General features: G+C 36.0%; 1 protein-coding gene across 1 annotated transcript in view; it reads right to left on the minus strand.

Annotated features, from left to right (window-relative positions):
- Positions 1-6: 6 nt before the first annotated feature.
- Positions 7-24,534, minus strand: part of AFP (alpha fetoprotein) — a 28,936-nt gene continuing 4,408 nt past the window's right edge. The window contains exons 4-15 of the mRNA XM_082463793.1: positions 23,223-23,434; positions 22,011-22,143; positions 20,975-21,072; positions 17,486-17,615; positions 15,450-15,667; positions 13,733-13,865; positions 13,098-13,195; positions 12,378-12,516; positions 10,533-10,756; positions 9,276-9,408; positions 7,696-7,750; positions 7-7,325 (exon numbers count right to left, since the gene is read on the minus strand). Coding sequence (XP_082319919.1) covers positions 7,706-7,750; positions 9,276-9,408; positions 10,533-10,756; positions 12,378-12,516; positions 13,098-13,195; positions 13,733-13,865; positions 15,450-15,667; positions 17,486-17,615; positions 20,975-21,072; positions 22,011-22,143; positions 23,223-23,434 — 1,563 coding nt within the window. The 3' untranslated portion in view covers positions 7-7,325; positions 7,696-7,705. The remainder of the gene's footprint in view (positions 7,326-7,695; positions 7,751-9,275; positions 9,409-10,532; positions 10,757-12,377; positions 12,517-13,097; positions 13,196-13,732; positions 13,866-15,449; positions 15,668-17,485; positions 17,616-20,974; positions 21,073-22,010; positions 22,144-23,222; positions 23,435-24,534) is intronic.

The raw sequence follows: 24,534 nt of genomic DNA on the forward strand, positions 1-24,534 counted from the left end.
GATTTATGCAACTGGTTTGGTCAGCATCTTTGGTTGCAGCCAGTGAATGTTACTGATCTTGCTGACCTCTATTGGCCTTTTGTCAGGGTATAAAACCTGTTTCTGGGTATATTTCAACTATTAGATCTACTTGCTTTTAATTTTCTTCTCAGATATGTTACTTATTACTTCTGATATCCATTTCATGCCTGGCAATTGTGAGAGGACAGCTCCGATTCATCCATTTCACAAATCTAATCCCATATCACTGATAAGAATGTGATTTTTTGCGATTATATGAAATAAAATAGCAGTCTTGTGCCTAGTTAGAAACTTAATGTATTTTAAATCAGTTTTCTTCCTGTCATTTTGAATTTGCCCGGAATTATCTAACTGCTAACTCCCTCATTAATGAGTAATAAACTTTGAACTTACTCAGATAAAATATGCCTAAGAAGTTTTGCTTCAACAATACAGACACATACATATACATAAGGACACTGGGGGAAAAAAAGAGCGAGATAGCCAGCAGAACATTCAAAATCTTGAGAAAATCCTAGAAATTAACACAGATGGGATCAAGCTGACGGAGAAAATAAATAAGTGGGAAGCAGCCGCATAGCACAGGGAGATCAGCTCAGTGCTTTGTGACCACCTAGAGGGGTGGGATAGGGAGGGTGGGAGGGAGACCCAAGGGGGATGGGATATGGAGATATATGTATACTTATAGCTGATTCACTTTGTGATACAGCAGAAACTAACGCACCATTGTAAAGCAATGATACTGCAATAAAGATGTTAAAAAAAAAAAAAAGGAACTTGAGTTCAAAACATGGAAGATGAGACCAACGCTTCCCAAGGGCATTTCAGAGAAGCTCTAAGTCTAAAGATAAGATATAGGCTATAGGGCAATAATCCGGAGAACAAGCTAAAAAGCAACATTCTGAACAGTTAAATTAGAAGGCACCACTTCTCCCTCCCATTCTGTACCACCACACACACCTATATAGCATACTCAGATCTCAGTGGTCGGTACCTTTTACATCTAGGTTAAAATCTAAAAATGACTCTTTCTTAGTTTGGGTTCCTCAAATGCAGAACTCCAGGCAAAGACTTTTAATTTATTTGGAAGGTGATTCGAGGAGGCACAAGTGAGGAAGTGAGACAGAGAAGAGAAAAAACTAATAAAGGAGATGTTAATGAGAAGAGTAACAGTGTAGGCAACTGGATGTAATCTTATCTGAGAAGTGGAAGATGATTTCCTAGAATTGTCCTGCCAGAGACTGGGAAGCTGGGGCATTTATGCGCTGACTGAGGTATATATGACCAAGAAGAATAATCATGAAAACCCTAAGGAGAAAAAAAAAACTACTGGGGTGAGGGGTTGTGCAAAGCAGCACTACCAGATAATAAAACACATTCTAAAACAGCATAGTAATTAAAACAGTGTGGTAATGGCAATCAAGAGAAAGACACATACAACTAAAAATCTAAAATTAGATTCAAATGCCTATCCATGCACTAGGAAAATTCCATATAGATCAGAGTTCCAAATGTAAAAAGGGGGAAAAACCGATAAATGTACTGGATGAAACCCAAAGGGAGTGGGGACATTTTTCCTATGGTGCAAAATTCAGAGGTAGTAATAAATTCAACTACACACAAAGAAATTTTAAGGCTTTACATAGAAAAATACTATAGGCAAAGGAAAAAATGCAGAGGAAAAACTGAGAAAAGATAGCTGCAATCTATACCAGAATATACAAAGAGCTCCTGGAAATCTGAAGGGAAAAAAACGACCAACAATCTGATAGAAAAATAGTAAAATCATATAAACAGATATTACACAAAAAGAAGAAACATAAAAAAGGGCCTTAAACCTAAAAAAGATGCTCATAACAGGAGAAACGAACATCTATGCAGCACCACAGCACCACTCCTCACCTATCTGACTGGCAAAAATCTAAGTTTGACAACATACTTTGAGGATAAAACTGTGGGAAATACATCCTCTCATCCACTGCTGGTGGGAATGCAAAATGGTGATGTAATACCTACTGAGGAGAATTTGGCAATATCTAAAAAAATTATGTATTTGTCCTTCGAGCCAACAAATTTCTAATAGGTACTTATGCTAAAAATACACTACCAATATTACTAAATGACTAAAGCACTAGGTTATTCATTGTGGCATTATTTGCAATAGCAAAGGATTAGAAATGATCCAAATGTCAATAAAAGGTCAATTAATAAGCTATAACATAATCACACAAAGAAATTCTGTGAAGCTGTTAAAAAATTGAGGAAAAAACTTATGCATAATATGGAGTAATCACCAAGACTGCATTTTTAAGTGTAAGAAGGTATAGAACAATATATGTAAGTATGTAACCCCTTGTGTAATATAGGTAGAATGGTGCAATAGAAATATATATATATTTGCTTAGCTGTTAAAAATAAAGGAGAGAATGGGTAACCAAGAACTGAGATAAGCTGTTATCTATAGAAGAAAGGGAGAACAGAACAGAAGGAATAGTGTCTAAGTCAGTTCAAGCTGCTATAACAAAATGCCATTAAGTGGGGAGCTTAGCAACAACAGAAATTCATTGCTCACAGTTCTGGAGGCCAGGGGTCTGAGATCAGGGTGCCAGCCTGGTCAGGTTCTGGTGAGAGCCCTCCTCTGGGTTGCAGACTGCCAATTTTTGGTCGTGTCCTCACATGGCAGATAGAGGGTATCAGGGTAATGCTGGCCTCATAGAATGAACTGGACAATATTCCTTTCTCTTCAATTTTTTGGAAGAGTTTGTGTAGAATTAGTATAATTTCTTCCTTAAATGTTTGTTTAGTAGAATTCATCAGTTTTCTGGAGTTTTCTTTATGGAAATGATCTTTAAATTTTCCATTTCTTTAATGGATATAGAAATAATCAGATTATCTATTTTTTCTTGAATGGGCTTTGGTAGTTTGTGTCTTTCAAGGCATTTGCCCATTTCATCTAAGTTGTCAAATTTATTGGCAAAATATTCTTCAAAATATCCCCTTATCATTTTGATATATGAGGTGATGTCACCTCTCTCATTCCTGATACTAGTAATTTGCTTTTTTTCTCTTTTTTTCCCTAAAATCCAGCTAGAGGTTTATCAATAGTATTGATCTTCTCAAAGAACCAGGATTTGGTTTCATTGACTGTTATCTATGTTTTTTCTCTTTTCTATTTTATTAATTTCTATTAGTTCCTTTCTTTGGCTTGCTTTGTTTTAATTTGCTCTTTTTCCCTTAAGGTGAAAGCTGAGTTCATTGTTTTGAGATCTTCCTTCTTTTCTAATCTATGTTAAGTGAAGATAACAGAGTGTTATAAATTATAAAACAGAGTGACTTTGGTGCTATAAATTTTCTTTAAGTACTGTTTTAATGGTATCCCACAAATTCTGATATGCTGTGTTTTCATTTTAATCCAATTTAAAATATTTTTAAGTGTCCTTTTAATTTCTCCTTTGATTCATGAGTTCTTTAGAAGTGTGTTATTTAGTTCATGAACACTTGGGGATTTCCAGATATCTTACTATTATGTATTACCAATTTAATATTATACCATCAAGCAATTCTCTGGAATCTCCCTTAACTCGTCGAAAGTGGCATCATTGGGAGGAGGCAAATTCTTTACATGGTAATCCAGGGGCAGTAGGGCATGGCAAGGAAGAGGTTGGAAGAGTAATTTTTAAGAGTGGCTGGTCTATATTCACCTGCTTTCAACAGTTTGTTACCACAGCAGGAGTTTAGTCCTATCCTAATACTATCCTGTAGACACCGGGCTTTTTGGGTTTTGAAGATGTAATTAAGGATCTTGAGATGAGGATTATCCAGGCGGGCCCTTAATCCAATGACAAATGGATTTAAGAGAAGGGCAGGGGGAGATTTGAGACAGAGAAGAGGGAGGAGAAGACGCAGACACACAGAGAGAAGACGATGTGAATATGGAAGCAGAGTCCAGAGTAAAGCAGCTCCAGGCCCAGGAATGCTGGCACAGCCACCAGAAGCCGGAAGAGGCGGGGAATGGACTCTCTGCTAGAGCCCCAAGGGGAGCAATACCCTGGTAGATTTCAGACCGCTGGCCTCCAGAACTGTGAGAGAGAGAGAAAACTGTTGTTTTAAGCAACCAAGTTTGCAGTAGTTTGTTACAGTAGCCACAAGACCACAAGACACCAACACATCCTCATTACACACACACACACACACACACACACACACACACACCAAACCTTAGGTCTTGAACCTCCTCAGTGGTTTCTTATGTTTTTGATGTTAATTTCTCAGACCCATGCTTCTTCTCCCCAGTGTGGCTTTTAGAAGATGAAGCTAACAACCCCTCTAGATCAGCACCTTATAATAAAATACAGCCTGTGGCATGTGTATTCATTTACATATCCGTCAAATATTCATATAATGCCTATTATGTTCCAGACACTGTTCTTATGTTGAGGATAACAGAAGTGAACAAAACAGAAAAAAACTCCCTCTCTTCATGGGGTTTACAGTAGTGGAGGTAGACAGAAAATAAACAAAATCTACTGTATATGAGATGGTGATAACTGGTGGGGGGATAAGGATAGGTGTATGATTTAAAATAGGACAGTCAAGGAAGACTTTTCATCTAGCAGGTGATAACAAGTAGAAGCCTGAGGAGGTGATGGAGTGAGCCCCACACATATCTGAGGGCACAATTTCCAAGCAAGAAGAATCGCAAAGGCAAAACTCTGAGCAGGAAATTAATTGGTAACTTGCAGAACATCAAGGAGGCCACTGTGCCTGCAAAGGGACCCAGTGGAAGAAGAAAGAGAAAAGGGCGGAAAGCTATCATCATGTAGAGTCATCGTAGAGACTTTACTCTGAATGAGATGTGGAAAAAGTAGTATAATGTACTTAGATGTAAAGGAGCGCATCAATTACTGTGTTGAGCCTAGAGCAGGGGGTGAGGCAAGGGTACCTGTAAGGAGACCAGTGAAGCTATTGCAATAATCCCTATGTTGTATGATTGTGGCTTGTACTAGTGGTATTGGGAAAGAGTCAAATTCTGGATGTACACTGAAGGTAGAGCCAACAGGTTTTGCTCATAGATTGAATGTAGGGGTGATATGGAAGAGAGGAACCATAGATGACGCTAAGGTTTCTGACTTGAGTAAGCAGAAGGAAGAACAAGACAGAGGGAGACACAAATTTGGGATGGGGCAGAGTTCAGTTTAAAATGTGCTAAGTTTGGATTGTCTCTGCATTATCAACATGGAGACGTCAGGGAGGAAGCTGACCCGAGAGCCTGGAAATTAAGGGGGAAAAAAATCCAGGCTGGAGATATAAATACGTGTTGTCAACATCTAGATGGTATTACTGCATCAAGTCTATATGAGATCACCTAGAGGTAAGTTTAGATTCAGGAAGAGCAGCTCTGGGACACTGCAACATTTAGTGGTCAAAGAATTGCAGAAAATGCAGTGAAGAAGATTGAGGAGATTCAGCCAATAAGGTTGGAGGAAAATCCAGAAGCCAACTAGAAAAATACTTCAAGGAAAAGGGAGTGATCGATTGTGTCAAGTTGTCCCGAGAGAAATCAGGTAAACTAAACACTGAGAATTGACTACTGGATTTTGCAGCATAGAAGCCACTGGTAACTTTGACTAGAGAAGTTTCTACCTTGAGTTTGTATTTATTGTTTGCTTAACTTGTCTTCTCTGAGAAGCAGAAATGTTCTAAAGTCTCCAATTTACTATTGTATTTGTGTCAATTTTTCCTAGTGTTTCCAATCATTTTTTTCTTTATACATGTCAATGAAATATCATTTGGCTCATACATTTTCCAAGCAGTTTTATCTTACTTGAACTCTCCTCTTAACAATAAAAGATTATTTTTCCTGTTAAATGCTTTATGTTGAATTCTACTTTATCTTACTGTGATCTCTAAGTTAATACTTCTTAGAATTACACCGCAATCAGGCAAAGTCCACAGATGTTCCATCAAAATTGAAAGAAAAATATAAAGGACAAAGTAACTGAGTTAGAACTGAAAGCTAATTTTATTGCTCTGAGCAAATGTTTTCTCCTGCAGCAGACGCCAAAGTATGAATGTGATTTTTAGATTTCTGTTCAAAGCTAATACAATAAACAGCCTCCCTACTGGTGGACTGATCTTTTTGTCACCACTTACTGACCTTGCCCCTCTCTACTCTTTCCCCTGCCCCTACTCCCCATCCTCCATATCTCATGAGTTATCTCCTTAAAAGCTAATCACTCTGCTTAGATATTACTCTGGTCCCCTGTTACCTATAAGACATCATCCAAACCCTTTGGAATAAAACCGATGAGAATCCACTCGATCCTATATAGCTTGAATGTCTTGCTTGATCTTCCATGTCTATAGCCTTCTTCCCCACCCTATACTCCCCTAAAATCATTCATCATCGTTTGTCATAGGCCATGTTTTCCTCTTTCATGTGTTTGCCTTCTCCTTTACTTGAACGGATGAATGCCCATTCATCTTCTAAGATGCTTCTTAAATGTTTGTCTCTGCCAATGTGACTTTCCCCAGTCACAATTGGTCTCACCCACCCTTTGATTCTCTCAACGTGTTGTTGCCTCTATAATGGCCATAATCTTGTTGCATTGCTCTTAGTTGCTTCCTTCTTTACTGGAGCAACTAGAGGACAGTGGCTGCACCCAGAACAGGACCTGGGACACAGTGAATGCTCAATAAATACTTGCAGAACAAAAAATAATAATAATTGATGACAATGTTAACTATATTCAATCAAAACAACTACAGTACAGTTAACATTTATGTTTTAAAAGGTTTATGAACAAGACTAAGAAAAAAGTAGATGTTAAATTTTGAGTAACATCATTCTTGATGGATCCTATCAAAACATAATAATTTCTTTTCTCATCTCCAACTTATCTGTTAGAATACTTAAATGATCATTTAATGAACAGTGTGCCCTAGAAGCACCAAAAAGTGCTTCACTTGGGAACATGTTTTTAGTTCACCACGTAATGTAGCCTTCAATGTCATAAATCCATCCTTGAGGGGCTTTAATCTCCTACAGTAACCAATATTCAGTGCTTTGTGACCAGAATCTGCTTCAGACAATGGTATACAAAACTATTTAAAGAAATTATTTAAAGTGTTCATAAATAAGCAGACTAGGAAAAAAGAAATATTTGGAGATACTTTATTTTTATGATAGGGAAATTTCACATAAAAGTCTTCGTTTCTTTAATTCACAAAAAGCACAAATCAGTTAGAATTAAAGGGAAAAGTTCACACCAAACAATAAAGACTTTTGGTCTTTTCTCTTCCCCCTGTAACAAGAACAAAAATACAAGTACTAATTAAATTAATAGATGCAGGGTGTAACTGGTTTTATTATTTTATATCGTATATATACATATATCAAATCTATATCAGATAAACTGATAGGAAGGCCTTCTAATGACATTCTCTGAAGCTTTTGAAATAACCTTAAAGAATTTTGAGTTAGTTGAATCACTAATTTAACATTGTGGACGTTATTTTGTTCCAGGGTTTTTAAATAAGTTTTTTTTTCTTTTACTGAATTGCATTTATTTTTAAGAAAAGTATTTAATGTTAGCTCTTAGGATGTATTTAACTATGGATCAATATTTGGGGAGAATCAACATTATAGTTAGCCTTATCTGAATTTTTTGTTACCTGAAGTAATTTAAACTCCCAAAGCAGCACGAGTTTTTGAAATCAGTGCTGGACCCTGCAAATTAAAAAGAATCATCAACAAACTAGTGAATATATAAAAAAAAAAGCAGACTCACAGATATAGAGAACAAACTAGTGGCTACCAGTGGGGAGAGGGAAGGGGGGAGGGGTAATATAGAGGTAGGGGAGCAAGAGGTACAAACTATTAGGTATAAAATAAGCTACAAGGATATATTGTACAACAGAGAATGCAGGAAATATTTCATAATAACTATAAATAGAGTATAATCTTTAAAAACTTGTGAATCACTATATTATAGACCTGTAACATATAATATTGTACATCCACTCTACTTCAATTTAAAAAAGAAAAAAATAAAAATAAAATAAATCAGTCAATAAGAATCATCAGATAAAAAAGTAGACCACTGTGCCAGTCGTACAGTTAACTCTCCACTAGCTAGGGGTGAATTCATTGGTTTATAGATTAACCAAGTTAAAAATAAAGATATACAACTCTGATGTCAACAAGCTAGGACAATAGAAGGCAGAAGGAAAACAACTCCATTCTTATCAACAGGAGGTATTGTTTTTCCTATACCAATCTCCAAACTCTTACAAAGCTTCATCCCATCTCTCCGCTTTCTCTACAAGTCAGTCACAGAAATTAAAAGGTTTGCAGAGAAAATACTGCTATGCTACTATTTGTTCATGTTCTCTGCATGTAAATGAACGTGTTCTCAAAACAGAGGACATTAATCTTTTTGTATCATATTTAACAGAAATGGTTTACATAAAATCTATTTTATCAGTTTTGTTTTATCTCATTTCATTATCTGTGTCCCACCCCCTCCTACCAAAAACAGACACATACTAATAAGTACACACAAACCCATGTAATTATATTATCTACTGAAAAACTCAACGTTTCTAAATATTATCAAATAACAAAACATCTAAGCTTCTACATCATGAGATAGTCAAATAAAATTGGCAAAAAGGCTGAATTATAGAATATCTTTTTAAAATACAGTGATGTTGTATTCAAATATATTTAGTAATACAAACTAGAGGCTTACAAAATGTAGTCAATTTACAAATCCAGCTAAAATTGCTAAATAATTATATTAAGATAATACCTAATTACTACTCTGTTAATTTTCAAAGGCTTGTTCCTGAGTTCAATATATTTTCTATAAATATTCCCCCAATATCCTATGTGCACAATTCATTTGCTATTAAATCCTTTTAATCCATTTAGCTCAATTGATAAATTTTAAGCCAGAAGCTGTCTAAATTATCATGTTAATTATATATTCACTTTACAGTTTTCTCCACTAGAAAATAAATCAAAATTACTAATTCTCATAATATACTCTAAAATTACACTTCTTCTAATATTTAGTGAGAAAACTGTGATTATTTTTAAATATTATAAAGTCCTTCAATCAATTTCTAAATTAAATATAAATATTTCTGGCATTATTTTAAAATTATAAATTAGTGGGATACTCTTTTCATTATTCGTTACAAAAAATTCCATACCAAGTATTCTGAGTGTAAACATGAGCTGCACATACCTCTTCCTCAAAGCAAACTTCCTGCCCTTGGCCTTGGCAGCACTTTTCCAGGAGGCCAGAGAAATCTGCAATGACAGCCTCAAGTTGTTCCTCTGTGATTTGTGGCTTTTGCTTCACAAGGTTAATGAGAAATCTATGATTTAAAACAAAACAATATAAAAGAGAAGTCTGCTATGCAATGATATTTTTCTAAAGCCTTCCTAGGAGAGAACTTTCAGAGCCCTGGCAATCCTTACCCTAAACCCTCATTCCATTAACCCATTACCAGACTCACCACATATATCTTGTCTAATACTTTATTAGAAAGACTGAGGCAAGAAACATGCTAAGTGTTCCATTGGTCTGGACTTGTGCAGGTTATAGATGAAACACTATTTCACAGTTCCACCTTATATGTAGTGAAATAGTCTTTTTCTTACTTGCCTAAAATATTCTTTCCAGTTCTCTCTTCTAAAATATGTCTTATCCATACTCAAAGGCTCCAACTTCCAAACCCTTGTCATTCACAATTATCACACCCCTAACCTGAGCACCGTCTGTCCTAATTGCCTGTAATACTCATTTGGCAATACATTCAGGCTGGAATTAATGTTGACCCAGGGAATAGGGGAGGCTTGCCAGGCGGCATTCATACTGTACCTAGAAACATGCCTCAGATTGTGACAGAGAAAAAAGGGATGAACAAGTTTTCCAAAATGAAGGAAGACCTTTTACAAAGTATGGGAGTATGAAAATGCATGGGAATTTGGAGAACATGAGTTACATTGACTTGCATTACTATCATCATTACAGAATGCCTCCCACAATGAACTGAAATGTGTATTCCACTTCATAACACCCATATTGCATGGTTGAGCTAAATGTTATGGTTATTCTCTTCAAAGAGTAAACAGTGTGGAAAAAAATTCAAAGATGTTTCTTCAGTGCTTGGAATGGAAGTACCCAAGACTTACTGCAAAGATATACCTTAATTACCTGAAATAGATTGTTCCTTTTCCCTCGATCCCAAGATGCATCACAACAATAGTTTAAAAGGAGACTATTTTTACAAACAGGAAATTATCTGCCCCAGTGAATTTTTCCAGACTAGAGGCTATGAAGACTCTGAGACAAGACTATTCTGAAAGTCACTTTAAGTGCTTTGGAGTAATAATCTTCTCCTGGTGAGCCCAAGGGTGTTGGGTGTGAGAAGTAGAAATCTCAACCGCTATTTAGTGTTGTCAGTCTTCTCCATGCTAGCAAATACCCATTTCTTACTGTTGCTTCATTGTTTGCAGTGCTACACCCTGAGCTTGGCACAGATCCCTATGGAAGATGAACTTGTCGTCAGAGAATGGCGGAGAAACGTATGTCTCATCCACCACCAAGCTGCTGAAACACGGCCTCCTGTTGGCGTATGAAGAGGTGCAGCACTGGCCAATGCCAGGGTTTACAGGAGTCTCTTCATGTCTGATGCATAACAGTCCAATAATAAGGTCAGCCTAATTAGGAGGACGAGAAAGAAGAAAGCAAGGAGATGAAGCGTCAGCCATAGAATTGATTCAGGAAAATTGTTGCAATAGTGTTTAATGCCCAGTAACTTATAATTAATTTACAGGAAAATTTGCTGTCTGTGTAGGGATCATGTGCTGCCATATTATAGATTCTTATTTACCCATTTGTTTGGGATAAACTTCAGCATTTAGTGACCAATGTTCCACAAGTGATGTTGAAGACAGCCACTTCAGCTATTTGTGTCAGCGATTTGAAACACATTTTCAGTTACATACATACTTCTGAAGGGGAAAAGTCTCTGAAATCAATACATGGCCTACATTTTCCATGTATATTTAGTTGAGCTTTCCATTTTATTTTTGGGATTCAGAGAATCACTTTCTGAAGGTAAGAATAGCACAAACCTAACCTTTTCACATATGTACATACATACATACATACAGCTAATATGTAGTCCTAATTGTAAAGAAATAAGATGTGTGTGTGTGTGTGAGTCTGTGTGTCCTTAAGGCTTTCCTAATGTAGAATTCGCCTACCTTCCACACTTCAGAGATATTTCTTAAACACCTAATAATAACTTGTAATAAGGGCCAACATATTTTGTGTGCATACTATGTATCAGGCTAGTACTGAGGGAGTCACACGGATTACCTCGTTTAAGACAGCCATCCTAACTTTATTCTCAAATGTCAGATGAAAATTCTCAAGCTTAGTGAGATAACTAGCTTTCCCAGTGTGACAAGACTCACAAGTGGTCACAGTGGGATGGGAGTGTAGGCAGGAGGCCCCCAGAACCTATACTCCTGAACCATTACACCATCCTGTACCCCTGCATCCTCCCAACATGTGGGATTCAATAAATGACAAAGATGATGCTTACTCACAGGAAATTTTCTTTTCACTTCTAACCTTTGACAAAAAATTCCAGGACATGAAGACTGATTAGCAAATGACTCCCCATCATCAAAAAGAGGAAAAGTGAAAAAAAAAAAAAGGTACACAATTTTATTCACAATTGTGACTTCAAGGGAAAAAATAATTTAAAAAATTCAACCTGTAATCATATGTATGACACTAGTGACATTAAGAAGATTATTGGCATTACCAACTGGAAAGTCATTTTACTCTTCAGAACGTGGGACTTATCTGTTCTGTACCCTGTACCCTGTCAAGGGGAATAAATTGTCCCTAATATCATCATAAAAAATTAAACTATAAAAGACAAAAACATAGGTATGGCTAAAAACAAAATAGCAAATTTTAATCTGTCAAAGTTGAAGCTTTTTCTGTTTTAACATTAAAGTAGGTATTTGGTGAAATCATGAATTGAGTGACGTGTCAGTCTTTCTGTCTCCCCTGTACATAAAGCTTGCTTGTTTGTTGAATAAACTCACTGCACTTCTACCAGCCATTCTAGAAGGACAGGAAGCTTGCCCACATGCCAACCACTCAGAGCCGAGTTCTTACACCCCTTCAACTGCAACTAATCCAACAAGTCCAGGAAAGCCATCTCCACACTGGTTTTTCCCATTTCCCCTAAATGGGAATTATAAGGCTATTTCAAGCCCAACAGGGCAGAAACAGGGTGGGACTAAACAAAACACTCACCGCTCCCTCACCACAGGCCAATTGTTTGTCCTCACTTAGATGGCAACAAGTGGCTCCCGCGGTCGCCATTTTTCTGGTCAAGGTCATCAGCTCAGCTGGGGTCAGCTGAGGGGCCTTCTTTGTGTAAGCAACAAGAAACCTGAAAGAAGCATTTTTCACCAAATCTTGCTGAGTCCTTCACGAGTCTCTGGACCCTCATTCCTTCTCAGAGACCCTCTTTTGGCATCAGGGGACATGAAATCAGCTCATTTGTTTCACCCACATGGTACCTGGACCAACGCTGGAGGTGCATTTACTCTGATAAGCATTCCCTACCCTCTTCTTACACCAACAGATCACAACGGGAAAGTAAACGCTGGGCAGCAGGCTGACTCCTACTCCCAACCTCAGAAGTTTCCTCGATACGCACTTTGATCTTTGGGCGCTTTAACTACGACAGGCTATGATAGAATGGGTATCTTTACTGCAAAACTCTGCACGGTTTGGGGAACCCAAAGCCAGTACCACAGATCAGGCTTCACAGGCCATCTGTTGCTCCTAAAGAGCGAGAACTGGGGAAGGCCACCTTCTGGAACTGGAAACTGGGTGATCAGATTACAAGACCTCCAGTATAACACAGGGGCTGTAATTAGGGTAGCCATGGGTGATTAATTTAGATGGGTCTTTCCCTCACTAGTTAATGATCTTAAATCACTCAAAATACTGTTTAAAAAAGCATACGCATTTTGTAAGTAATATTCTCCTAATTTCTGGAAGAGGCCGCAGCTTCGCTTTGCCAGCGCTTGGCTCTCCTGGATATATTTCTCTAACTCTTCTTCCTGAAAATACAAGCATTATTACATACATTTTTTTTCTCTTTCTGCACACATAACTTTGTATGTAAAAATTGGCCAGTAATAGTTTATTCTATTATGATACCAATCTTAGAGAAACCAGATTTAGAGGGTTTTTTAATATTAAAGATGAATTGTGAGAATTCAGGCAAATGAACTTTAGGGAGATTAAGTTTAAAACTTTGTGAATCACTAAGTTATTTGATGGCAGAACTCAAACTTTGGGTAAAAAGTTACAATTCTTTCTGTACAAGATTCTAGCCTTTCTGGAGTGGAGCTATTCAAAAATGAATATTATTTTTATTCTGTGCATCAAAGAACTTTTGGTTAAAACATTCTTATTTCTAAAATAAGCCAATAGTTGTTGACTACTAGTTAATCACTACTTAATAGCTAGATAGCTAGTTAGTAGACATAACTAACTGCTCATTAGTGACCAGATGTTTTCAAACAAACAGCACTTTTAATGCATGATATCCATCTAGTTTTCCAGATTTTCCTTAAAAAACTAGAGCATTTTACCCCTTTATCCTGGCATTCAGGAGGGTTTTCAGACTGGGAACATTTCTCCAATAACTCCTGATATCCTTTAGCAACTCTTAGAATTATTGGGACAGCAAGCTTAGTATGTCTTCTTGAATATTCATAAGTAAATCTGAAATATGTGTGAAAAAATCATGTTATTGGAATTAAGAGACAAATTATTCCTGTGTTATATGGCATGCAGAAGTTAAAATGCAAATAAATAAACCTAGAAATTAAATATTATTTCAACTATATGATGGCAAAGCTATTAATAAAAATTATAATCCCTCAAATTGTTCTAAAATGGTATTTTGTTTTCTTTTGCACTATTCACTTTCAATTATGGATGTGAAATCTATCCATACAACAAATATTTTTCCACTGCCAAGTCTGTGCAAACAATTTCTTTAAGCAGTAAGGATTCAATAATGTATAAGATAAAATGTCTGACCTCTCAAAAGCAGGCATTATAAGGAGACAGAAACAAATAAGAAATAGGTCATCCAATCTTAGGTAGTGATAAATCAATGAAGAGAAATAACGGAAGATAGACAAGAAGGAAAGGGGTGACAATTTAGAGTGTGTGGTCAAGAAAAGTCTCTTTGAGTAGCTCTTTCAGGAGAAAAACCTGGGTGAAGGAAGCCACACAAAGTGTCTGGGGGAAGATCATTCTCGGCTGAGAAAATTTCTACTGCAAAGAACCTTTCCAATTGAAGAACTGCTTCTATTAAATAAACAGTTACCTTCAGAATGTATGAATGGGTAAATTTAAAGAGAATTCTTGAATTTACTAATTGTATTCCCAGGTTGTAGAAATAGGTCATATTAGGTCCTCCTCCAATAATGTCATTATGGGTTTCTGAAATCTGGACTTTGTTCTTGTTTGCATAATTTAATTTAGCGGTGCAAACAATGTGTACATGTCTAATTTTAATCAACAATAGAGTAATATCCTCCAGGAATATTAAAAAGAAAATTGCACCATTCTTTTCATTACTACATTAAAAGCAGACTCAAATTTAGAAGGACCTTTGGAGATCATTAAGTATAGTGTCCTAAGAACTGCACAAATCCCTCCTCTAATAGTGTCCACTGATACACACTGTACAATAAAGGAAAATGTGTTAACTGCTTGTTCCCCTTAAAAGCAAATAGAATGAGAACATGTCTTGTCAATTACAACTACCATACTGCAAATGTCTCTAAATGTGTTTTCATTTCCTTAAAAAAATAAAACATGTATTCAATAAATAGCAAATAAACTGCTACAATGAAAGCCCTTGTATCTAGCATTATCTATTAAGTTACATTTGGGGGAAAAAGTTTTTAAAACATGCACAATGAAAAAGCACATTCTTAATTATGAGCCCTTCGTATTACAAAAATATCCATATCCTATTCGGAAGTCCAATGGTGGTCTTTACATGAGTAATCCATACAGGGATGACAATGCTTCTGATTCCAGAGAAACTGATACAAAACAAAATGCATCCTCATAAGCAAGCCAGTTAATAACAGCAATGGTGAAAGTCTCATCAGTACAAGATAGACCCTATTCCTTATTTCCTAGTTATTTCCTCCTAACTATATTTTGGCTTAGAACATTCTAACATTATCCTCACATACTGAGTTCAGAAACCATTTCAACAACACAAAGCTGTCAGTCACATCATAATTTTCACTTGTGTGAACATACATTTACAGAGTGTGTTACCTTGCCATGTAGAGATCTTTTTCCCTTGAAGAAAGTTGGTTGAAATCTGTCTCTCCTAAAAACCTATTTAGAGTTGAAGATAAGCCTTCAGGTTTGTCATCATTTTCTGCATGAATTATGCAATGACCAAGTTCAAGTGTGGTGGGTAATTTGCAGCATTCTGCTATTTTGCTTGACAGAATATCTTGCTGAGAACATATGTAGGACATAATTTTTTCCTGTAATAGAAAAATAAAGTCTAAGTTTTAAACATTTATTCTTTAATTCAGGACCTCATGGCCAGTCCTAGGAAGGAAAGAAGGAAGGAAGAAGACATTTACCTTGTCTCGCATTTTAGTGCTTTCTCCTTACTCTACGTTTCCTCACTCCTTTCCACCTAGCCTTGTTTGTTCAATTCTTCTTTTCATAGTTGTCAGCTAAAATCTACTATTTTATTCTAATAGCAAGCTTTTAAAAACAAAAGACAAATGTACTCCTCAAACCAAACGACATGCACGTTGATGCATGTCTTTCTATTAGTATTGAAATTTGGTAGTAAATACTTGCTGTTTATATAACCCTGCAGTAACCCATTATGACCTCCAGAGGGCAGTCTATAGATAATGAAAGGCACGTAAGTGGCCAGAAAGAAGCCGAGCTTACATGTACCTGTCAAAGGACTGAAAATTCTGTGCATTCTCAGCAGGAACAATTAGAACCCATTATTCAGCCATTAAAATCCAACTTATATACCATACTTAAATTATTTTTTCACTTTAATGGAAAAGGGTGGTTATGAAGTCCAAAAATTGAAAAAACTAAACTTTAAAAAATGAGTATACAAATTAGTAAAATAGTCAACTAAAACTGATACAACTCACATCGAAGAAAAATAAAATCATTCTTATTACCATTCCTAACATGAAGGCAAATGCTTCTAAAAGGAAAAATAAATGATATAGGAAAATCTGTCTTGGAGGCAGCCCCCTCAGTCCACTTTCCCCAACTCCTGACACCAGGATTCTCTGCCTGGGCCCAAAGACTCCCCTACAGCCTTGGCTTCTTGCTGGTTTTCAAGTGTATCTCAGCCAAATTTCCGTGGACTGGCTGAAAGGAGCATTTTACCCTCACTTTCAACCTTCTGGAAACCATATTCCAGCCCTGGCTTCAAGCCACCGAAATATCTAGGAGCAATGATTCTAAGCCTCCTTGAAGAAGAAGGTGTATCACAGGGGACCAGAGAGGGAATAATTTGGGGATAGACAGGTCTCCAACATCTAGGAAGCCTAGGGTGGCCCGAAATAGACCAATGCCACACTGCTTAAATCGCAACTGACTATGGCATGCTTGAGGATTCTGTTTTTGGGGTATTTGTTTTTGGTTTTTAATTCCTCTAGAGCCCTTATTCACACCTCTCCGTGATGGCTAGCTTTTTACCTTGTAGAATAATATCTTGTGTTATTTTTTATGTTTCTTTTATTATTTTGTTGTATTCATGTAATAGCTCTATGTATATAATATAGAGTGCCTTCCATGTGCCAGGCATTGTGCTGATGGCCTATGGAAATAACAGTAAACCAAAGACAGTCTCTAACCCCACTGAGGTCACATGTCTTATCTCTCTTATCAAACTATACATTTCTTGAAACCAGCTTGTGCCTTCCTAACAGGTATGCCCCACAGTGGCTAGCACATAGAAAGTATTCAATATATATTTATCAAATGAAAGCACAAATGGATGAAAAAACAAATATATTAAAAATAGAGTTTTCCCCCCAAAATTCTGTGTGGAGACCTCCAGAGAGGTTACCATCTCCTTTAGAAGTAAGAATGAATGGGCACTGGTCTAGGAAGAGGAGCGCATCCCTTAAGTGAAAAGCAGAGTCAATAAAAGAGATTCAAGTTTTACTCTTAAGAAGTCTGTAACTTCACTCAGTCAGCTAGTTTCCACATTCTATGACCAACTCATGACAGACACCCTTCTCCCATTTAGAATGAGAGCAAAAGAAAGAAAAGGGAGTGGGAATATCTCTTTTATAGGAGGCAAGACTCTTCACCCCATCCTGCAGACACTCCAGCACATTTCCTCTGCAGCACTCCTCATGTACGTGGGCCACATCCACGATCAGTTTCTGAATTTCAGTAAAATTCGCTTTGGGAAACTTTTGACTCAGTTTAGTAACAGTTCTAAGGGGAAAAAAAAAGAATTAGAAATCAATCTTGGTTATCTATCAAAATTAAATAACGACAGGAATAAAGACGCAGACGCAGGGAATGGACTTGTGGACATGGGAGGGGGAAGGGTAAGCTAGGACGAAGTGAGAGAGTGGCATGGACATATATACACTACCAAATGTAAAATAGATGGCTAGTGGGAAGCAGCCGCATAGCACAGGGAGATCAGCTCGGTGCTTTGTGACCACCTAGAGGGGTGGGATAGGGAGAGTGGGATAGGGAGGGTAGGTGGGAGGCGCCAGAGGGAGGAGATATATGTGTATACATATAGCTGGTTCACTTTGTTATACAGCAGAAGCTAACACAACATTGTAAAGCAATTATACTCCACAATAAAGATGTTAAGAAAACTTAAATAACATTTATAGAGTATTAGTATAGATACAGCTCCAAGGATAAAAGACCAATATGTTCTTGTATAAAAAGAAAAGGAAAAGTGTTATGTCTTGTTAATTCTAGCCCAGTCTTTCAAGGCAGTGGCTCTATAAACTGTGATCTGGCCCTACCAAAGGTTTAGAAGTGATTTATCTTTTCCTAAAACCTTTCCTGTGAATTTTAATGATATCTATCTTTTTGCTGTTCAACCCGGAGGCTGAGTATTGGGGATCATTGTTGTGAGATGGTGGGAAAAAATTAAAAAGGATAAACAATTAAGAAACGGAAAATTCTATGAGAACAATAATCATTCTTTTACCTGGGAGAAAAAATTACTTCTTAGAATATAGGGAAGGGTGCATGTGTGCATAGCAATGGGACAAGAAAGTGGTGCATACTGAGCACTCAAATGTGTGATCATGCCAAGACATGTAGTGTGACCCAAAAAGGAAGTAAGAAACAAAAATTCTTATTTCTTCTGCATAGTTCATGTAAATTTTAAGAGATGTCTTGGTGAGACCACTGTGCCCTAGAGCAACTGGTATTGTTGCTGCTACTGATAAAGACGGATTTTCTTTTTAAATTGAGAACATTTAAATTTAATTACTTACGGATAGCAAATGATAAATAATGTCATTATAATAAAATCTTAACTTACATTGTATTTCTAAGATAAATTTAACTAAAGCAAATCATCAATCAATCTTTAAGTTTCTAATAGAGTTGGAGGGTGGTTAAAGCATAATCTGACCTCTTCCAAGAAGAATCAGTCAGTCTTGGAACTAAATCCATGACTAAAAACTTTAAACTAAGTCTCCACTATGTACAATATTTTTAAATGTGTCATTTAACAAACAAACAAATAAATAAACTTTAAATGCATGCACTTAATACTCTTCAATTAGCAGGTCAGATGTTTTTCTAGACTAGAAATGTTTCAGCATAAAAGTTGAAGAGTACTTTAAACCAGTTATGTAATTTAAAATTTCCTAGTAACCATATTAAAATGTAAAAAGGAACAAGTTAAATTTACTTTAGTAATATGTTTTTTAACCCAATATATCAAAAATAATATCATTTCAATATGTAATCAACATTAAAACTTATTTTTTAACCATTTTTATTGACGTATAGTTAATTTACAGTGTTGTGTTAGTTTCAGGTGTGCAGCAAAGAGGTTCAGTTATATATATATATATAAATATACATATATATATATATTCTTTTTCAGATTCTTTTCCATTATAGGTTATTACAAGATACTGAATATAGTTTCCTGTGTTATACAGTAGGTCCTTGTTGTTTATAACATTAAAACCTATTAATGAGATATTGTACATTTTCTTTTTCATACTAAGTCTTTGAAATCAGGTTTTACACTTAGAACACAGTTCCTCACTTGCACTAGCCACATTTCAAATGCTCAGGAGCTTCATGTGGCTAGTGGCTGCCATACTGGCTAGTGGAGCTCTAAACCACTGGTAATTCTGATTCCTATACTTGACCTCAAAGTCTCAGTTGTCAGGACACAGACAATTAGAGATCACTGACATAGCAGACAAGCAGGTGTAATGGAAATAAATGATGACAAGGATCACCAGCTGTATAAAAACAAATAAATAAAATAAAATGAAAAAAAAAAAAAGAAAGAAAAATCATGACAAGGATCTAGAAAAACTTGGTTCTGATGACCAGTAGTGTGGTCTTGGGTAAACTGCTTTAATCTGTCTGGACCTCGGGTTACTCATGTGTAAAAATGAAGAGGTTGAACTACCTGATTCAATTGTTTGGGCTTTTATTTTTGTTTTTTTAAAAAAATATTCCTCTCATCCTAACGACAAAGATAGATAGATGAGATAGAGATAAATTAGATAGATGAAAGATAGATAGATGATAGATTAGATAAATAGATAGATAGATAGATAGATAGATAGATAGATAGATAGATAGATACAATTAAGGGAAAAGAGAAAAGGCAAATATGTGAAGTGTAAGAGTTAATGCAGTCAGTTGAAAAACTCCAAATTTGCCTCTGAGCTTTTTAGCAGCTGGGACAAGAAAACAGACTTCAGTGAGTTACATGCTTTCATCAGTTAGGAAAATACATGCCAGTTCTTCAGAAATTACAATTTTGTTTTCCTCTGGACAATGGATTCTAATATTATTGCCTCAAGTGAATATTTTCATAAAAAGCAACAATTGACATAATGGACTTTTATAGCAGATTAGGAAGCAGAGTTAATGTAAAGAATTTCTTGTTAAGCCAGAAATTTTAAATGATACTTAGAGAAGGCTAATTTACCTTGTAGAGAATCTAGGAAAATGTGGTATATCTGCTTAAGATCATTCCATCAACTTAAAAAAAAAAAACAGTTTAATAACATCTGGAGATCATAGATCAAAACCATTGTGTCGGATACTGGGAAGAAAGCAAACTTGTTACCACAAGAACCTTAAAATCTCTTGCAGATATAAAGCATACAAACAAGCACAAATGAAAAGAGAAACAACTGGAATTTTTGAGCACTTCTTTTAGACCATAACACACATCAAAAAGCATATATCTCAATGAACTAATGCATAAAAAATAATAAAAGGTAATACTTCTCTCCTCTAAAAAAAAAAAAAAAAAAAGTGTAGTATAATTATGAGGTGTAAATTGATTGCAGTCCAGAACTTGGATATCTAGAAGAATAGGTAAAAAGCATAAATCTCCAAAGTCTTCTCAAGTGTTATCTCATGTAGACTTTAATAAGTGTTAAACAGCAGACTGATCTGTTCCTCCCAATCCTAGGATTTCATGATTCTAATCACGTTAGCTCTCATCAAAGGAAACTTCATTCTCTACAACAGTAACAATGTGAAAAATGAACTCAGACTGCAAAATGGGAGTTTTGCAGATCTCACCTTCTTCCCCAGATAGAGTTTAAACTTACATGGCTCGGAAGGTTCGGGGTCCAAACTTTCTCATTACTGCACATATGTGTTGATTTAACAAGCTGCTTTCTCTTAATTCTTTTGTAATTGATGCTGCCTAGATAGAAAAACAAGGTGTCAAGAAAGGATGTATTTTCCTTTATAGGCTCTAATAATTAGAAAAACAACAGATACAACTAAAACATGAAACTCTAAAAACTTTTGCTAAAAATTATAAATGCCATATATCTTTGCAGAACTTTATTCATTCTTTCTTTTAGATGGGTTTATATACATCTATGCCAGGTAGATTTATTAAAGCTATCTTGAAACAGAAACACTTGTAACTTTCATACTTGAGATAATGAATAAACAACTGTAATTTTGAACAAACTGAAGCCTGATAATTTCTTAAATGTCTTCTCAGTAACAAAAAGTAAGATTGCATCACAGCCTGACATTCTGGGAATAGTCACTGTTCTTAGGAATTTTGTTACAGGACTTCAGGCAGCAAGTAATTAATCGTGGATGTTGTTCCAGCTCTCCAAAACCTAAGAAATCTATTTGCGTCTCTAAACCTAAGTTTCCTTGTTTGTTAAATGACAATAACACTTACACCTCAAATTTGTTCTAAGGTTTAAAAGAAATAATAAATATAAAGCACTTATCATACTTCTCGTTCACCTTTTTTCTCTTCTTCTGCTCCTCTTTTTCTCCTCCTACTTCTGCCCCATCTTTCTTCACTTGCTTCCTTCACCTCTTACTCTTCTCTCTTTCATTTATGTTATCACCTCTACCTCTGTCTTTCTTCATCCCACCAAACTCACTTCCTTAATAATAAAATGATTGTTGGCTGAATGAATGGATAAAGGAATGAATAAAAAAAGAGCAAACCCAGCTCTTTTAGCCCAAAGAATAGCAGAGTGCTGAAATATGCTCTATTCTGAAAATGATACTCTACCCACAAAGCATATTTCCATTTTTAACTTTGTTTGGTTTTAGTAAGTCATAGCCAGATTGAAGTTATTGGTTCAGATATCCACACAAATACAATACCTTTGTTTGGAAGCATTCAACTGCATTTTCGGCTTTGCAGCAAGGTGGAATTATTTTGTCATACTGTGCAGCCAAAGAAAGAATTGTAGGTGCATATAGGAAGGGGTGCCTTCTTGCTATCTCATAGACATATCTGTGAAATGAAAAGGAGCGGTAAGATTTACAAACACATTAAAATAGGACTGCTACTGCTTGGAACTGGCTCTGGAATTGTTTAAAGATTCAGAAAATAGTCATTTTTTTCCCACTTGCTGTCAAAATTTTCCTCGCTAAAGATCCTCCAAGAAAAGGAAAAATCTATTATAAGAACAAACTAGGCAAAAACACTGACTACGATTCTTATGTAAGTATCCTTTTCAATAAACCTACTCAGATATGTTTCGGGGTCAACAAGGCCAGACCTCCACTAAGTAAAAGAGAAAGGTGGAGTCTTTTTTCTCATCAGTGCAGAACGAGATTATCCACCCTGGCAGTCAACATAGCAGAGATGTTCTAAGGGCAGGCTCTATATTTCTCTGGATTAGGCAGCAACGTGGAAGGTAGAAGTGATTAAGAGTTAAACACAGGCTTCCCCAACAGAGAATCTGGGTTCAAATTCCAGCTTGGGAATGTACTAGCGGTCTGCCCCCATCCAATTGTCTTAACCGACTAAGCTTCAATTTCTTCATCTCCGAAATAGGAAGAAGAAAAGGAATGAAGAGGAAGAGGACAAGGAGACGATAGGCTGTTTGTGAGCATTAATATGATCATATGTGCCAAGCGCATGTTCCTAAAACATCCTAAGTGCTCAATAAATGTTAGACATGCTTATGTACCTTAAACATTCCTGGATCTCTAACATTTTCTATTTTCAGGCAATTTGGTGAGCACAAAACACCAAATATTTGGCTCTGGAAGGAGTCATTTTGTGCCACACTAATATATTCTTGGGCAAGCTAAAATTAGAGAGAAAAAACAAGGTGTATCTAAGAGACTAAAGGAAAAACTGGTGGGTCTCCTGTGTGGTCTATACCCATCGATCTACGTGCTGTGGAGACAAAGTTACACTTAATGTTTCTCACCGAATCTCGTAGGGCAGGAGCTCAGCAGGTGCCACACCAAACATTATTTCTCCATGTTTTAGAATACAGCCACAAATTGCAGAATTTGTAGATTCTGCTTGGTACTGCACTCTTTCTGGGGTCTTATCTACCTTTAAAATGGGATCCTTACCGGTTCATAAACAGCTCCCTGTCTTCTTCATATGCTTTACAACTTGTGACAGGTTCTGGAACTTGGAAAGGTGGGATGGATGCTGGAGCAGCCTTTTTGTGTGCTAGGAAACAGTCATGTCTTTCCTCTCCACTTTGGCTGCAGCAGTCTGAAAGCCCATACTTTTCAGGAATTTCCTTTTCATGGCAAATTTCTTCCAGAAAGGCAGATACCTATAAGATTTATTTTTAATGAAAGACAACTAACTTTACCTAAAAATGCTGTAAAACACATGAAAAGTTTTCTAATATTTAAAATCAGAACGGTAGATTAGGAAAATAATTCCCCCTACAAATTCCAATATATTTAGTTTCAGCCTGATGGGATAGCTTTCTATTATGTGTTTGGAAAATGGAATTTAGTTTTCAACCTTAAATAATACACATGCCTATTAGACAAAATTATTTTATCTTAAAAGGAGGACATAGATACTCCATCTGGCATTCTTATTATGAGACACTGATATAAAATTGGATATTATTTTCACATAAAAATCAAAATATTTTGAAACTGAATAAAAATAGCTTCAAATACTTTTAATGGGTCTAATTATAGATTTAGCTAAAATGTTTTAGGGAATTCCCTGGCAGTCCAGTGGTTAGGACTTGGCGCTTTCACTGCTGTGGCCTGGGTTCAATCCCTGGTTGGGGAACTAAGATCAAAAAAAAAAAAAAAAAAGGTTTTAAAATGTACATTGTAAATGTTTAAAATCCTTCTTGTTTGCCTTAGCTTTACCAAAATCAGGTGATGACACCACTAGTCTGATGAATGATTCTGAGGAATATGTGTGTTTCATTTATCTCAGGAAACTTTTAATTTAGCTTTTATAACTGCTAATATTTAGAGAATCCTGGAAATCTTAACTAAGATTTCCAGTTCCCAATCCTAAAATCATGCGTTTAAGTTTACAATAGTAAATCACTAATCTGTAACTTCACCTTGGATGTCTCATTGGATGTAAAGTTGCAATATAAAATGTATTTTGCTTATTTCACAGGTCAAGCTAAAAATAGAGATGTCTATCAGGGATTTTAATTTAAGTCATCAATTTCAGAGTTGTAAAGTACTTTATATCTTTAAAAGGGCGTCTCCTTTACAATATTTCAGATACATCATTTTTTGGCTACTTCACTAGCTCCATCATGACAGAGGATTCTCAGGGCATTTTGTCCCAGAACTGGTAGCTCTAATCATTTTAAAGTTCTTAATTCTTTTCTATATTGAGATAATAATAAACACTAATAACTGTTATTTATTAATCTTCTACATTAGG

Source organism: Balaenoptera physalus, assembly GCF_965194825.1.
Source record: "Balaenoptera physalus genome assembly, chromosome: 5".
In the NCBI taxonomy this organism is placed as follows: domain Eukaryota; kingdom Metazoa; phylum Chordata; class Mammalia; order Artiodactyla; family Balaenopteridae; genus Balaenoptera; species Balaenoptera physalus.